Genomic DNA, 18,938 nt, shown 5'->3' with positions numbered 1-18,938 from the left:
AACCAACTAGTTATCCCTAAAAGTATGCTACATATTCAAAGGTAGCAAAAATATTTGATTTGTAACAAAAATTCGTTTTGTCATTCTATTACCTAAACTTACATTCACGTTTTTTCATATTTTGTTATATTTATGACTATAGGATTGACAGAAATGTCAGTCTAATAGGAATTATCACGTGTTCCATGTTATTTAATTTCGTTGTGCCTTAGATGTTGTCACTCGTGGGCGTATATATATGTGTTTTATTTTGCACTTTTCACTATTGTGCTACTCATTTTCGTAGTTGTTTGACACTGAATACGGAACAGGCAAAGACAAAGACAAAGTTTAGGAAGACGATGGATGTAATGCAGAAAGCAAAATATTGTTGCTTATATATGAGTACACTGAGAATAGCGTTATTTGTTACTTATGCAATGGGGAACACGAAACTGTTCCTCAAAAACCATGTTTGCAAGTTTGTCCATGCACATTCCATCAAGGAACAGGGGTAAACTTCTCACATATTATGTCCGATTCAAGCTAAAGCCCAATAATAAGGGGCCTCCTTTCTATAGCCAAGTCTGAACAGCGTGCCGCAGTGCGAAACCTCTTTGGGGAGAAGTTTTTACATGGCATAGTACCTGACAAATGTAGCCGGCATTAGGAGGGGATAACCACCGCTAACATTTTTTTACTTATGTTCCCTCAGATGTCCGGCGCCATAAGCCGACATGCTAAATTCTGTGCTACGGTGGCCTCCATGTTTAGCCCATATTAAATTGAATACTTCGTAACAATCTCACGTTATTTCTTAAGATTAGAGACATCAAATATAATTCTAGATACTAAAAGTATATAAACTGATTTGACTGATATCTCGAATATTAACTTTATATAGCTCTAAAGTGAAATATTATTTTATTGCCTACACTAGTCCAGTCCCTGCATTATCCTTATCTAGGTCTAGCCCATTGTCTCAAAGTAATCAATTCGGTAATCTCGCTACAACTTCCCAATTTTTTATTGGGAATGGCTTACAAGCAGTCTGATTTCCGCGAGGGAAATATTTGAATAATTGCTCTTATAAAGAGTGATTTTTTAAAAGCTTAGGAAAGTTTTTCAAAAAAAAAAAAATTCAAAAAAAAAAAAAAATCAAAAATAAAATTTAGAAATATGCAGAAAATCTTTATTTGAATCTATAGTACGGTCCATATAATTTAATGTTTGAAGACTATTTCATGGAAATATTGGCCAATTTGGCATACTCTTTCCAACATTTCGTCCGGTATATCACGAATAAATGCTTCAATGTTGTCTTACAATGCGTCATTTCAAGCAGGCTTGTTTGTACAGACATGAGCTCTAATATAGCCCCACAAATATAGTCTAAAGACGTTAAATCGCACGATCTAGGCGGCCAATTGATCGATTCCGAATGTGAAATAAAATGTTCACCGAAATCGCCTCTCAATAAGTCCATTGTTACGCGTGCTGGGGCTCCGTCTTGTTGAAACCACATATCATGCAAGTCAAGTTCTTGCACTTTGGGAAAAAGAAGTTGGATATGGTCTCACGGTAGCGCTCACCATTGACTGTTACGTTACGATTCGCATCATCTTTGAAGAAGTACGGTCCAATGATGCTACCAGCCCATAAACCGCATCAAACTGTGACTTTTTCTGGATGCATAGGTAGCTCTCCCAACGCTTCTGGCTGATCTTCACTCCAAATCGACAATACCTTCTTTTTACGCATCCATTGAGCCAAAAAAGAGAAAAATATGGGCGCGCAATTAACTTTCTTAACAAAGCACGCATTTTGATAATAAAATTCAATAATTTGCAAGGGTTGTTCGTTTGTAAGACGATTCATGGTTAATAAATAGACCAAACTGAAGATGTTTGACAGTGAAACAAAACACGAAACATGCGCACTGTTTAAATCAGTGTTTCGAAAAAGATAAAAATCACCCTTTAGATATTACCGAGTTTATACGGAACTGTATCAGTATGTTACAATTGGTGATAAATGCTCTCGGCCACAGTCTGTCAAACGTGATATTCCGCAAGGTTCGATCTTGGGACCTTTACTCTTTTCGATGCATACCAATGATCTCCCGCCGCAGCTGAGGAATTGTTGTATTCGGATGTATGCCGATGATATCCAGGTATATACTGGGAATACATTGTCAAAAATTGAGGATTGTATAGCTGATTTCACTATGGGAATCTGCCAACGGCCCTACTAATAATCCGAAGCAGTCAAATTGCATTACTATCAGATTAATGTTGATATTATGTCAGATAATCAAAGAATTGAGATAGTCGATTGAATGAAGAATCATGGTATAGTTTTCAACAGCTCTTTGACATAATCGGATGAACTTATATCGTCATGTGGTCGAAGTATTGGGTCTTGACTTCTTGAGCGTCTAGAGGGCGCAATTCCTATCCGATTTGGCTGAAATCTCGCACGCCGTCTTGAGTTATGACTTTCAACAATTGTGGTAAGTATGGTTTATATTGGTCCATAACCTGATATTGATGCCATATAAACCGATTTAGGATCTTGAATTCTTGAACCTCCAGATGGCGTAATTATTATCCTATTTGGCTGAAATTTGTACAACGTCTTCTTCCATGAAATTTTTGTACAACGTCTTCTTCCATGAGCTTCAATATACGTGTCAAATATGGTCCGAATCGGTCTATGGCTTGATACAGCTCCCATATAAATCGATCTCTCTATTTTACTTCTTGATCCCCTAAAAGGCGCAATTCTTACAATTTTACACAATGACTTCTACTATGGTCTCCAGCTTTTAATTCAATTATGGTCCGTATCGGACCATAACTTGATATAGCTCCAATATTATGGCAATTATTATCTTTTATCCTTTGTTTGTCTAAAAAGAGATATCGGGAAAAGATCACGACAGATGCGATATATGGTGGAGGGTATAAATGAATCGGCTCGGTCGAATTTAGCACGCTTTTACTTGTTAGTGTTAAAATTGTTTAGTTTATTATAATTATACCGGCTGACTGCCATGTAGTGAAATGAATAAAAATAAAGACGTTAAGTTTATAACAGTCATCTGTTATAAAAAATGAGAAAGAGCGATCGAAATTCAAAACGGAAGCTAGTGGTCCTTAAAATATAATGATATAAAGTTACAAATATCGTCATTATTTGAAAGTTTCATATCTTTGGCAATAATGAGCAAAAAACATCGATCATAATAATCCTTTTTTGTATGCAGATTGATAGGTTTGCAATATACACCCCATCTTTTTTCAATGTGTATAGTGGCACTGTATGCCAACTCGCGTGTGTGACACTGAAATCTTTTGAAAATTCAATTCTTACCTATTCCTGCTTCAGGTGTTTCCGAGAAAACAAATGCCACAATGATGGACAAATTTCAAATTGTCAACTTTGAGGTTAACTTTGGTATTTTGTTTTCAAATCACACATTTATTGATTTTTTTTCTGGTGAATTAAATTAAATTTCGAACACAATCGCTGCTTGAGTTGGGCAATATATACCGAATAAAATAATTAACAACAATTAATAAGCAAACATTTTCACTTTCTTTGGCAATTTTTTTTCTATACTTTCATGCAAACACTCTGCAATCGCTAAGCATTGGAATTTGGTGCAAGCAAACAAAACAAACCCAAAACCATGAACAATGGAAGGCTTTCTTACTCAGTATGCGCATGCAAAGCCCTTTTGCTATTTCGCTAAGAAATTTGTTATTTTTTTTCACCGCAACCGCATTCGCTCACCACGGAAAACCAACTGAATTGAGACTTGAAACTAACCCCAAGCGATAGTGGCAAAAATGCAATGCTGCGAATGCCGCGTCTACTGTCCACAAAGAATGAGGCACGTATTTTCTCAGCAGAGAAGCAAGGCAGTATCATCGACGGAAGACCTAACGTTGTCATAACACTGATAACACACAAGCTTACAGAAACTCTTAGCCTGTGGTTAGTAAAATTAAGTATGACGCTTTTTAGCTTAGAAATACCGAAAGAAATATTGTTTCGCTGTAGAAACAACTATCGCTTGATTGTTCAACACAAAAGTTCAATAAGTTTTTTATTATACCCACCACCATAGGATAGGGGGTATATTCATTTAGTCATTCTGTTTACAACGCATCGAAATATCCGTTTCACACAATGCATATGCAAATTTGCCCATGAACATTCCATTAAGGGACAGGGGCAAACTTCTCACAAATCAATGAGTGCAGTCCGATTCAATTTAAGCTCAATGGTATAGCCGAGTCCGGACGGCGTGCCGCAGTGTAACACCTCTTTTTGGGAGAAGTTTTTACATGGCATAGTACCTCACGAATGCCGCCAGCATTAGGAGAGGATAACCACCGCTGAAAATTTTATGATGGTCTCGCCAGGATGGAACCCATGCGTTCAGCGTCATAGGCGGAAATGCTAACCTCTGCGCTACGGTGGCCTCCATTTCACCCTACGAAGAATATATATATTTCTGATCGTCGTAAAAATCGAAAAGCCTGGTTATGCTCTCGTTAAAGTAGAAAAAGCCAATTATGGTTTTTACAAAACGAAGCATTTGATAGAATGCCGCCGTAGCGCTGAGGTTAGTATGTCCACCTATGACGCTGAAGGCCTGGGTTTGAATCCTGGAAAAAAATTTTCAGCGGTGGTTTTCCCCTCCTAATGCTGGAAACATTTGTGAGGTACTATGCCATGTGAAACTTCTCTCCAAAGAGATGTCGCACTGCGGCATGCTGTTCGGACTCGGCTTTAAAAAATAGGCCCCTTGTCATTGAGCTTTAATTTGAATAGGACAGTACTCATTGATATGTGAGAAGTTTGCCCCTGTTCCTTAGTGGAATTTTTATGGAATGTTTGGCATTACACACAACACAATAGTATTTTTTAAGATTTGAGGCAGATGGAGGCAGGGACTGGGTTGTGGCTATACGTGTACACTCTTTAAGGCCAGTGAGGTCGAAGTGTGTGCGAACTGTTTGGAATCCCTGAATAGACTCACGACAAAGTGCTAACATGGATAAGCTGATACGATGGCGCTCTTCTTGTAATTTCTTCTTTTGTATATTTTCATATATATCTCACTTTTTCACCACAGGTCAGACTGGCCAACGAGTGAACTCAAGTTTTCATTCATTCTACCTAAACCTGAACTATTAACATTAATTGTAACAAGTTGCACAGAGCAATCATAGAATGGGAGAATAACAATGTTTCTAAATATAAACTTTTGATTTTGAAATTTGTTCAAACTTTAAATTTTATCAGCTGACACGAAAACGGAACGTAAAATTTTCTTTTTACTAAATTCTACATTCCATTTCGATTTAGCTGCCTTATAGACGGATCTGCTGACTTTGGGTCTAAAATCCGTAAACGCCGCATTTATAGTCCGATATCGCTAAAATTTTAAACAGTGAGTTGTTTCTAGCCTCCCATAATCCGAGCTGAGTATTGTCCAGATCGGACCATATATAAATATAACTGCCATATAGATCTTTCTTCAAATTAATGGTCATAGTCCCATAAAAAATGGATGTATTGCTTGAATTCGCAGAAACTGGGACATGTATAAAAGGTCTTGGCACTAGAGATTTGAATATAGCTCGCATATATATGTTCGTCCGATATTCAGTAATAATGCAATAAAATGGTTATTTGTTAATCGATTCTCTCGAAAGGAAGGATTTTCTCTTGACATTTAGATTTAGATACAGCTGTCATATGTATATGTATATCGCTTGATTTTCACCCCAAGAGCCATTGCATGCGGATTGTTTGACCAATCTTGCCAAAATTTAGCACACCATTTTTCTCTACGACTACCACATTATCTGAGAAGTTTGCTCGAAATAGGTTCAGATTTAGATATAGTCCCATATATATGTTAATCCGTTTTTTAGTAATATTACAATAAAATGGACTTTTGTTAACCGATTCTCTCGAAATTTGGCAGGAAGGATTTTCTTATGACTCTCGATATTACTGGAGAATTTCATGGAAATCATTTCAGATTTAGATATAGCTCTCACACACACATATATATATCGCCCGATTTTAACTTCTAGTGACATATTAAGTGCATTTATTGACCCATCTTGCCAAAATTTTGCAAAACGGTTTCCTCAGTGACAGCAACAGTATCTGAGAAGTTTGCTCGAAATCGGTTCAGATTTAGGTATGTAAGTTGTAAATTGTGCCCATGAACAGTCCATTAAGGAACAAGGGCGTACTTGCAAATTTGCACAAATTTTTACGGGAAGTCGTTCGCGTACTTTATTTGCCAGCAGAAGAGAGTGCGAGAGAGAGAGGGCAAATTTTGACAGTTCGAAAATAGAGAATCTACAAATTTCTACTGGGACTTTTTTTTTGCCAGCAGAAATTTGCAACTTTGAACAGATGTTTTGTAAAGGTCAGCTGTTTTATGAAATGTGGCCGTAACATGAAAATACAAAAGCTAACACCAAAATGAATCAAAAAGGCAGAGGTAAGTAAAAATAAATATATTGTTTATTATTAATTATTAAATTTGTTTCATTTTTATTTACTTTTCGAGGCAGCAGCTAGTGTTCAAACATAAAAAACTCGTCAAAAGAATTTTTAATTTTACCTCAAGTCGGATGTTCTGCATTAGAAGGTAAGTGCAAAATTTGCGGAATTATTTGGAAAATCTTGAAAAATTAAAACATTGTATCCTTCCAGACTCCAAGAAAATAGCAATGATCGGTTTCTTAAGTGTTTTGATTGAATCCTCCTCATCAGATATAAACGATTTCCTTGGAGACATCGAATACAGGGATGATATATGCATCTTTGCGCATTGCTTTGAGCACATTAAAGCGAAATTGGAACGCTTGAATGAAAATAAACATAGCTAAGATCAAATTGATGCGGATAGGAACATGAGTTAACTATAAACGGCGATGTCATTGAAGATGTTCATAACTTTTCCTATCTTGGCAACAAAAAACAAAGAACGGAGGATCAGAAGGAGACATACGCGTACGAATCAACAAGGCTAGAAGTGCCTTTCTTTAACGCAACAAAGTATGGGATGCAGGAAATCTCAACTGACACAAAAGCCAAAATTTTCAACAGTAGTGTGAAACTTACTTTATTATATGGGTGTACAACTTGGAACTTGACACAAGCGACTACCCGCAAAATTCAAGTTTTTGGAAGTCGCTGCCTACTACAAATACTTAGAATTTTCTGGCCAAACCGTATTTCAAATGAAGAATTGCAGTAAAGAACCAATGCTTCCCCTGTCGATGTAGAAATTCGGAAGAGAAAATGGACTTGGTACGCGGCACCCGATTATATAGCGAGAAATGTCCCAGACTGCACTGAAAATCGAATTAAAGGAAACGTGTTTATCAACCCAATTTCATCAAATTTAATAATCAAACTGAAGAAATTTCATATATTTTATGATACGTGTCAATTTGATGAATAATAATAAAATTTGATGAAGAATAATCATTTTGAAGAAATTTTATAAATATTGATGAAAACCTTTATGAATGTTGATGAATAGGTTCGTCAGTTTTGATGAAGATATGTTAAAATTGAGAAATATAATTTCATTAATTTCTAAGAAGATTTCTTCAATTTAATAAAATATTTCATATCCCCAAATTTTGATCAAACGCATTTCATAGAATCTATGAAAAATCATTAAAGCAAAATTAATCAACTCGATGAAGAAATTCTTCAATATGAAGAAGGTTTTTTTTCGGTGTGGAATCCATAAGGACAGCGAAGGAGGGGACGGCAGAGAAACACACTGATCCGCTGTACAAAGTGAGTGGGAAACAACCCATATGTTGTGGAAGGCTTTGACCAACGATAGAGCTAGCCAGAGAGAGATTGTTGATGCCCTATGTTCACACTAAACATTTTATTATTGGTCATATTTTACGTAATATATATTCCAATTTAAATAAAAAACATATACAGTCGATTTTATCTATAACGTAGCAGCTGGGGACTGACGATATACTACATTATAGAGAAACTGACCAAAATTACGCTTAATTTGACCTAAATGCAAATACAAACAAACACAAAGTGCGAATCGGAAAAATAGTAAAAAAATCTGCCGTTTGAGAACGGGTAGACATAACTCTTTGCAATTTTGAACGGTTATAGCTGGAGTGTTACCGAAATTATTCGCAGAATATTATGGCCCTACGTGCAGCGAAAACCTCTTGACAAGGCCTAAATCAAATTTTTATTTATGGTGCGATTTTGAAATTTAAAATTTTTTGAAAAATAAAATTTTGAATTTTGCAGATAAAAGTGCTTCACCTGATTTTTATACCCTCCACCATAGGATGGGGGCATACTGATTTCGTCATTCTGTTTGTAACACCTCGAAATAGGCGTCTAAGACCCTATAAAGTATATATATTCTTGATCGTCTTGACATTTTAAGTCGATCTAGCCATGTCCGTCCGTCTGTCCATCGAAAGCACGCTAACTTTCGAAGGAGTAAAACTAGGCGCTTGAAATTTTGCACAAATTAGTGTAGGTCGGTAGGGATTGTAAATGGGCCAAATCGGGTCATGTTTTGATACTGCCATATAAACCGATCTTGGGTCTTGACATCTTGAAATTTTGCTCGTGGTGTTTTGGTTTCAGTTTCAATAACTGTGCTAAGTATGGTTGAATTCGATTCATAACCTGATAAAGCTGCCATATAAACCGATCCCGGGTCTTGATTTTTTCAGCTGTTAGAGACGCAATTTTTATCTGATTTGGCTGCAATTTTGCATGTGGTGTTTTTGTGTCACTTCCAACAACTATGCTACGTATGGTTGAAATCGGTTCATAACCTGGTATTGCTGCCATATCTCTTCCAACAATTGTGCTAAGCATGGTTCAAATCGGTTCATAAGCTGGTATTGCTGATATATAAACCGATCTTGGATCTTGAGCCACTAGAGGGCGCAGTTCTTATCCGAGTTGGCTGAAATTTTGAATGAGGTGTTTTGTTATGACTCCCAGCAACTGTGTTAATTTAGCTGCTTTATAAACCGATCTGGGATATTGACTTCTTGAGCCTCTAGAGGGCGAAATTCTAATCCGATTTGACAGAAATGTTGTTCAATGGCTTCTCCCATGCGTGTTCAATATGATTTGAATCGATCTATAGCTTGATACAGCTCCCATATAAACCGATCTCCCGATTTTGCTTCTTGAGCCCCTACAAAGCTCATTCATATACGAATGCACTGAAATATTACACAATGACTTCTACAGTGTTCAGAATTCAATTCATTTATGGTCCGAATCGGACTAAAATTTGATGTAGCTCGGATAGCATAACAGTTCTTATTGATTATTCTTTGTTTGCCTAAAAAGAGATACCGCGCATAGAACTCGATAAACGCAATCCATGGTGGAGGGTATATAAGATTCGGCCCGGCCGAATTTTGCACGCTCTTACTTGTTTTAACTAATATAACCAAATGTCCATTTTGGGCAAAGATAATTTCGAAGTCGCCATTCTTTAGTAAGTTAGCTGTGGAGGAGGCTTTAAATATTGTTTGATGCAAAAAATTTGAAATTGAAATTTTGCACATAATCCCGTTAACTCCTTCTCGTTCTCAAACGGCTGATTTTTCAATAGTTCTTTCGATTCTAACCCAATGCAAAGCATATCAGGCATCCTAATGTTCTGAAATGTACTGCATCAAGTTTCTGTTTTTAAAATATTTTACAGTGTTTTAGCCAGAGATGGTCTGTCGGAAACTCCGACCTATATGACATACATTTCCGACGCATAATACATACGTAAAAAAAACTAGTTATTGACAGAATTGAAAATTAATTAGGAAAAAGTACGATTATTTTAAACTTTTGTGAGTTTATGAATACGGCAACACTACAACATAGGTTAAAACGGGCCCCTATAACAGAAAACGTGGGAGTTCCAATCCAATAGCGAGAACATCAAAAACATTCTTAAGTTATAGTGGCCAAACCGTTCCGGAAGGAAGAGCGCTGATTATAAACACCTTTAAAATAAAAACATTTTTTTCATATTTAAACAATATTTATTCAACAAAAAATCTAAAACAATATGATGTCGAAGCTTAACAAGTAGCGAAGCATTTTCGAGGTTTATGACGTTTACTATTTTTTATACGTTTAGTACAAGTGTATGACGTTTACAACAGCCGATAACCTAAAAAACCGACATACAGACCATCTCTGGTTTTAGCCGATATTTCTTCTTTTTTAGAGCCTTCACCAACTTGGGTATAAAATGAGTCTTTTTTTTTTGTCTGACAGTCGATCACTACACTACAACTTATTTTTACTGGTATTTTTCCTTTGTTTGTAGTTTTCCAATCAGTCGCCAGGCCACCATAAAAATTATTTTAAACTTAAACTATTTTACACACCACTGTTACACCACCACAGCAAAAAAAAGCTTTGTTGGGTATATACGAGAAACTAGTCATAGTAGTCAATACAAGTGTTACGTATTTTACAGCAATTTTTATTATGTGGTTGTCACCAGTGCGATAATGATCAACATAGGATGAGTTTCGTTTTTTTCCACTTTTTAGTGTGAACTTTAATAAAATAAGTTTGCCAAAAAATTTGTTACAGTGAAAATTTCTCCCTGCGCTTTAAAAACAATTCGTAAAAGCTGGTACTACGTTTTTTTCTGGTGAAAAATTACCCAAAATTGTTCTTTCAGTGGTTTGGCAATGTTACCACATTTGCCAAAATGTTGCCATTTACATATATATACTAATATAGCACCAATCAATTTATCAGCTGTTTAAGTGCATGTGTACACACAAATATGAGATCTTAACCATACAGATTCCGAGGAGCAAAATACAACTCGCTATGCTAAAGGGGCCTAAGACATTAAATCGTCAAATCGGGTTATATGGGGCCCTTATCCGGTATAGCCAATCTTTTAATTGACAATGAAAAAAAAAAAGTAAAAAGGCATTAAGTTGACCGGGTTGAAATTTGGATATCCACCACCTCCGGTTTATATGTTCGTCACAATCCCATGAAAATTGGATAACTTATGCACCTAAATTCGGCACGGACATTGAGTGGTCTTATAATAATAAGTCACTGTTGAATTTGTATTTCAAATTCCAACAAAATCGGGTAATAAATAAAGCTCTTATGAGCTTCAGACCCTTAACCGGCATATCGGCTATATCTAAATACAGTCCTATTTTTATCATATTTGGGTCGGATGGCGGGTGGCCTACTACTACTACTACTACTACTACTACTACTACTACTACTACTACTACTCACTGTTTCAAATTTCAGTGAAATTGGATAAAAAAATAATGCCTTTATGGGCTTCAGAACCTTTATCGGAGGATCGGTCTATATGGCAGCTATATCTAAATATAGTCCGATCCAAAACCATATTTGGGGCGGATGTCGGGAGACCTAAAACCACTCACTGTTTTAAATTTAAGCAAAGTCGGATAAAAAATAAAGCTTTTATGGGCTTCAGACCCTTTATCGGCAGATCGGTCTATATGGCAGTTATATCTTAATATAGTCCGATATGAGCCATATTTAGTTCAGATGTCCGGAGGCTTAAATAACACACTGTTTCAAATTTCAGCAAAATCGGGTAATAAATAGGGCTTTTATGGGCTTCAGACACTTTGTCGGGAGTTCGGTCTGGCAGCTGTATCTAAATATAGTCCGATCTCAATCATATTTTGGGTCAGAAGTTGGTAGACCTAAAACTACTCACTGTTTTAAATTTCAGCAAAGTCGGATAAAAAATAAAGCTTTTATGGGCTTCAGATCCTTTATCGGCAGATCGGTCTATGTGGCAGCTATATAGACGATTTGATCCATATTTAGATCAGATGTCGGGAGGCTTAAAATGACCCACTGTTTCAAATTTCAGCGAAATTGGGCATTAAATAAAGTTTTTATGCACTTCAGACCCATTATCGGCAGATCGGTCTATATGGCAGCTATATCTAAATATAGTCCGATCCAAAACCATATTTGGGGCGGATGTCGGGAGACCTAAAACCACTCACTGTTTTAAATTTAAGCAAAGTCGGATAAAAAATAAAGCTTTTATGCGCTTCAGACCCTTTATCGGCAGATCGGTCTATATGGCAGCTATATCTAAATATAGTCCGATCTCTACCTTACTTAGGTCAGATGTCGGTAGGCTTAAAATAAGCTACAGTTTCAAATTTCAGCGAAATTCGGCAATTAATAAAGCTGCTATATCCAAATATGGTCCGATTTGGCCCGTTCAAGAACTTAACCATCGTGCATCAAAAGGACTTATTTTTGCCAAATTTCAGTGTGTCCAGACACAGGGGCATCGATAAATCGTCTTAGAATTTTACGACGATCCGAAATATACATGCTTTGTAGGGTGGAAAATTGATATTTCGATGTGTTTCAAACGGAATGACTAAATGAATATATACCCCCTATCCTACGGTGGTGAGTATAAAAAGAATCTGTGCAAAGTTTCAGCACAATATCTGCGTTCTTAAAAAGTGTAGCGTGATTAATAGACAGACGACAGACCCACGGATAGACCAAATTTCCCGGCGATCAAAGGTAGGGTCGGAAATTTCAGAGCGTAGCAAACGGAATGACAAAATGAATATAACTTCTTCCTTACGCTGGAAACGCTGGATTGCATAAATAATAAAAGAATTAACATCTCTTTGAATTGAAGAAAACTTAGAATTATTAAAGAGAAAGAAAAAATTTAGATGCTAACGATATTTGTTTAAATTACAAATGTTTGATATCAAGAGTAAATCTTGTCTCGCGCAAAGAAATTTTAAACAAAAGGGAAAAAGGAACACATGACGAGACCCACAGCATACTTGCGATTTGATTTAGTCAACAGAGACCAAAAACGTTGTGTGAGCAGTTTCGTGCTTCCTAATAAGGTTAAACAAGTAAAAGCGTGCTAAGTTCGGCCGGGCCGAATCTTATATACCCTCCACCATGGATCGCATTTGTCGAGTTCTTTCCTGGCATATCTTCTTAGGCAAAAAAGGATATAAGAAAAGAGTTGCTCTGCTATTAAAACGATATCAAGATATGGTCCGGTTCGGACCACAATTAAATTATATGTTGGAGACCTGTGTAAAATTTAAGCCAATTCGTATAAGAATTGCGTCCATTGGGGCTCACGAAGTAAAATAGAGAGAACGATTTATATGGGATCTGTATCGGGCTATAGAACGATTCAGACCATTATAAACACGTTTGTTGATGGTCATGAGAGGATCCGTCGTACAAAATTTCTGGCATATCGGATAATAATTGCGACCTCTAGGGGTCAAGAAGTCAAGATCCCAGATCGGTTTATATGGCAGCTATATCAGGTTATGAACCGATTTGAACCTTATTTGACACAGTTGTTGAAAGTAAAAATAAAATACGTCATGCAAAATTTCAGCCAAATCGGATAGGAATTGCGCCATCTAAAAGCTCAAGAAGTCAAATCCCCAGATCAGTTTATATGACAGCTATATCAGGTTATGGACCGATTTCAACCATACTTGGCACAGTTGTTGGATATTATAACGAAATACTTCGTGCAAAAATTCATTCAAATCGGATAAGAATTGTGCCCTCTAGAGGCTCAAGAAGTCAAGACCCAAGATCGGTTTATATGGCAGCTATATCAGGTTATGGACCGATTTAAACCATACTTGGCACAGTTGTTGGGTATCATAACAAAACACGTCGTGCGAAATTCCATTCCATTCGGATAAGAATTGGGCCCTCTAGAGGCTCAAGAAGTCAAGACCCAAGATCGGTTTATATGGCAGCTATATCAGGTTATGGGCCGATTTGAACCATACTTGGCACAGTTGTTGGATATCATAACAAAACACGTCGTGCACAATTTCATTCTGATCGGATAAGAATTGTGCACGCTAGAGGCTCAAGAAGTCAAGACCCAAGATCGGTTTATATGGCAGCTGTATCAGGTTATGAACCGATTTGAACCATACTTGGCACAGTTGTTGGATATCATAACAAAACACGTCGTGCAAAATTTCATTCCAATCGGATAAGAATTGCGCACTCTAGAGGCTCAAGAAGTCAAGACCCAAGATCGGTTTATATGGCAGCTATATCAGGTTATGGACCGATTTGAACTATACTTGGTACAGTTGTTGGATATCATAACAAAACACTTCGTGCAAAATTTCATCCCAATCGGATAAGAATTACGCACTCTAGAGGCTCAAGAACTCAAGACCCAAGATCGGTTTATATGGCAGCTATATCAGGTTATGGACCGATTTGAACCATACTTAGCACAGTTGTTGGATATCACAACAAAACACGTCGTGCAAAATTTCATTCCAATCGGTTAAGAATTGCGCACTCTAGAGGCTCAAGAAGTCAAGACCCAAGATCGGTTTATATGGCAGCTATATCAAAACATGGACCGATATGGCCCATTTACAATACCAACCGACCTACACTAATAAGAAGTATTTGTGCAAAATTTCAAGCGGCTAGCTTTACTCCTTCGGAAGTTAGCGTGCTTTCGACAGACAGACGGACGGACGGACGGACGGACGGACGGACGGACGGACAGACGGACGGACATGGCTAGATCGACATAAAATGTCACGACGATCAAGAATATATATACTTTATGGGGTCTCAGACGAATATTTCGAGTAGTTACAATCAGAATGACGAAATTAGTATACCCCCCATCTTATGGTGGAGGGTATAAAAATTTGCCAACAGACTAAGATTTAATGTTATGGTAGGCAAAATTTTCAGGGAGCTATAAGGAAATTTACACTGGCAATATTTTAAATGGCCTTGTTATAGAATATTCTATGGACGCAGACGAAAGTGCGATCTCAGTCCTACAGTTTTGTGTAATCCAGTGTAATAATTGGTTGAAAGACATACATAATGTGGCAATATTTTTGTTTATTGCTTAAGTCTTCACACTTTCATTGACATTCTCTTTACGTGTTAACAATAGGATGGGCATGCATATGAGTACACCTTTTTTTTTTGTCTACTGTTTGTTTTTGTTTGACTGTTCGTTTTTTCAACGTAAACAATCGCAAATCGATAAATTGTGTCTAAATCGTGATTGACCAGACGTTACATTTCAAACATAAAAGTGGAATCGTGTCAACAGGCGATAGTTGCTAATCGAACTTTTGCTTTTATGAGGAAAGCTTGACTTGACAAACAGAAAAGAAGCAAAATAATTAAAACAAGTAAAAGAGTGCTAGGTTCGGCCGGGCCGAATCTTGGATTCTGCTACAAATTTATACAAACGCTTCTACTAACCGAGCAATGATAATCGAGCGAGCGATTTATATGGGATTTATTGCGACTTGTAACGTCTCAAGAAGTCAAATCGGGAGATTCGTTTATATGAGCGCTATATCAGGCTATAGACCAATTTTCACCGTACTTGGCACATGCCAAATTTCAGGCAAATCGGACAAAACTGTTGGCTTGTAAGGGCTCAAGAAGTCAAATTGGGAGATCATTTTATATGCCAGCTATATCAGGCTATAGACCGATTTGAACCGTACGTTCGTCCGTCTTTCCGCCTGTCGAAAACACGATAGCGGTTAAACGCGTAAAGCTAGTCGCTTGAAATTTTGCACAGATACTTACTGTTGATGTAGGTCGTTGGGGATGGGCCATATCGGTTCAGATTTAGATATAGCTTCTATATAAACCGATCTCCCGATGTTCGGTTCCTAGAAGCTTTAATTTGGTATGTAGAATAAAATAATGCCTTTCAAATAAATTTATTTTGTATAAATATTTAGCTGAATCCATGGTGGGGGTTACCAAGATTCGGCCCAGCCAAACTTACCACGCTTTTCTCGTTTGAACCTATGAAGTTTTTGGGAGATCAATCTATATACAGCTGACACGAAGTTTTACCAAGTTCACATATCTGTAAAACTAACAAGTAAAAGCGTTCTAAGTTCTGCCGGGCCGAATTTTGGGAACCCACCACCATGGATTCTGCTAACAATTTATACAAAATAAATTTAGTTGAAGGACATAATTTTATTCTTCAATACAAAACTTCTGCACCCAGAGAAAAGTTGATACCAAACGAGCCCGTTTCAGTACCATACGGTATTGATAGTAAAGCAACACCGTATGGTACAAACAATACCAGATGGTATGGATGAAACATAAAATGATTAATACCGTTTAGTAATAGCCTTATTACCGAAAGGGTTTTAATATTAATCTGTTATTGGATTTAGCACCAGACCGTTATTAGTACGCTATTAGTACCAAACGTTATTGATTATTTCACACCCTAATGAACCCAAAAAAAAACATTGAAAATAATTATAATCTAATTTTATTTCGATTATTTATGTTAATAAATAATCGAAATCGTGTCAACAGGCGGAGCGGTTGCGCCAGGCTCCACTAGCCGATGACTGGTCAGCAGGTGCTTTCGACGCAGACACTCGGTTCGAGTCTTAAGGTTAAGGCCGGAACTATATTATCTTCGCGTGCCTATAATATGTTCAGGCCGAGTGCCTATGATGCTCGACACTTAAATAACGATGATGGCCTTTAAATACCCAATGGCCATCATGTTCCCGCGGCGATCTATCGTATAGACCGGAACGAGTTTTCTTACCTATAAGACCTTGATGAGGGTGGCCACCCCCACATGCAAATGTGGCTACAACAACAAAAACGAACTATTCTATAGCCATGAGTCGAGGCAAGAATTTGGCTGTGGATTTGTGGTTAGTTGGACTCTGAAACTCCTTGTCTCTAGGTTCACTCCGGTGGATGGGAGACTGGTCACAATCCGCATATAGGCCAAATTCTTCGACGTCAGCGTTATTTGTGGTCATGCTCCGACAGAGTACAAAAAGGATATTAAAATCGTTCTGATAATCGTTAATGTGTAGATAGTGATGGAATATATTTTTGGTCTAAAAGTCGGAAAATTTATTCTGATAACGTTAGATATTGGATTAATAATAATAGAATTTTCAGCATAATAATTAGCATTCATATCACAAGGCCACATGGTTGTCCCCAGATCAAGTAGTAAGGAAACAAATTGATCACGTTGTAATAGATGGAAGTCATTCAATTAGCGTGTTGGATGTACGAACGATCCGTGGCGCGAACAAAGATTCGGATCATTACCTTGTTGTAGCAATGGTTCGCACCCATTAAAGCGTGGTAAGAAAAGTACGATCTGACACTGCACAAATGCTGGATAATAAAAAGCTGCTAACACAACTGGTGGCAACGGCTGACCCAACTGCTTTATGAAAGCACTCGTTGTCCCGATGGTGTAACGGCGCAGTGGTAAACCATTGCCTATTCCAATGCAATGCACGGACAATGCCGCGAAATCCATACTTGGTTACCAGAAGCCTCCCCAAGAAACCCATGGTACGACCATGAGTGTCGAAATGCCACTGAAGCCAAGAATGCGGCATACAGAGCAGCCCAGAAATCAATATCAACTCACCAAATGAAGGAGAGGCATTGGGAGAAAAGGAGAGAGGAGAAACCTATGTTCAACAGAGAGAAAAAGGAAATGAAAAGACGTCGTAAAATCAGGATTTTATCAAAAAATCAAACATCAAACCAATGGCTTTGGTCCAAGTATATCCTCCTATAGAGACAAAGAACGAAATCTGGTAACTGATACAAAAAGTGTGTTTGGAATAATGAAATATCATTATTCCTATCTGCTTCTTCACAAAGAGGTGTCGCACTGCGGCAAGGCGTTCGGAGGCCCCATATAATAGAGCTTAAACTTCAACCGTACACCACTCATTAATATGTGAGAAGTTTGCCCATGTTCCTTAATGGAATGGTCATGGGCAATTTTGCATTTTCTAGTGTCAGACAATGTTGTCGAAGAGGATACCGCAGAAACAATTCCTGGTGATAGTATAGAATATTTACTTCTTAGTCAGAATGAGGTCAAAGTAGGAGTGAACCGACTGAAGAACTGTAAGCAGCAGTTCTACAGATTAAGATGTAAAGTCAATGAAATAATTGGACCCTTTAGACCTGGTAAATCCAGCATAGACCAGATATTCACATTGAGCGCAAATGTGAAAGATGACCCAAGATGGACAGGTCAACACATACCATTTCTTCGTTGACTTCAAAGCCGCTTTCGTCAAACCTATACGTTAAAAGGTATTGTATTTCAAGCTATGTCTGAGTTTGGCACCCTGCAAAATTGAGAAGACTTTGCAGGATGACTTTCCTCAGTAAGAATAGGAAAGAATCTCTCCGAATCATTCAATACCAAAGCTTATCATCTGTTGGATTTAGCAAGGAGTTTAGCAACAAGGCCATCAACAGTAGAGCTGGCAGATTATCGATAATCGCAACATTTGATATTTTCAATAGTTTTAATAGTAAATATCGATAGTATCGATACTATCGTTAATTTCCCATCAACTATATTTCAAACGAAAATGAGAAGTAAAAATCAGGAGATCAATTTATATACAAGCAATATTAATGCATAGACCAAATAAAAACAAGGCCAATTGAAAGTCATGAGAGAAATAGGATGAAAAATGCGCCCTCTATAGGCGCAATGTGTCTTAAAGGATACATTCAGTGCCGGATTGCTTATTTTTGTAAAAAATTTACTTCTGTGGTAGTATCAATTGGAAAAATATCAATAGATATTCAGTCAAAAAATTAAATATCGACAGTTCCATCGATATTTTGTCAGCTCTAATCGACAGACGAAGGTTATACTATACGTGTCACTTATACTATCGATGTTGTTATGTGGTCCCAAGGCATGGAACTTGTGAAAACAGGCAAGGAAGTGCTTGGAGTGTTTGAAAAAAGATTCTTCATAAAATTTATGGATCAGTTTG

At 37.3% G+C, this 18,938-nt stretch overlaps 1 protein-coding gene across 4 annotated transcripts in view; it reads right to left on the bottom strand.

Moving 5' to 3' along the window:
- The window catches only part of LOC106090641 (beta-glucuronidase), a 108,497-nt gene that overhangs the window by 61,265 nt on the left and 28,294 nt on the right, over positions 1–18,938 (bottom strand). Inside the window, exons 1-2 of one of the 4 annotated variants that reach the window (XM_059370273.1) lie at positions 3,698–3,796; positions 3,355–3,510 (exon numbers count right to left, since the gene is read on the bottom strand). The exons of 1 other annotated variant lie outside the window; for it this stretch is intronic. Coding sequence is in view for 1 of the 3 variants with exons in the window: in XM_059370272.1 (XP_059226255.1) it covers positions 3,698–3,710 (13 nt within the window). In the remaining 2 variants the exon portion in view is untranslated. Of the gene's footprint in view, positions 1–3,354; positions 3,514–3,697; positions 3,799–18,938 lie in introns of those variants that run through there. 2 more of the 4 variants (XM_059370274.1, XM_059370272.1) reach the window with 2 other exon arrangements.

Source organism: Stomoxys calcitrans, chromosome 5 (genome assembly GCF_963082655.1).
Source record: "Stomoxys calcitrans chromosome 5, idStoCalc2.1, whole genome shotgun sequence".
Lineage (NCBI taxonomy): Eukaryota > Metazoa > Arthropoda > Insecta > Diptera > Muscidae > Stomoxys > Stomoxys calcitrans.
Note: the sequence above shows the minus strand (reverse complement) of the source record. Positions and strands in the feature narration are given on the sequence as shown.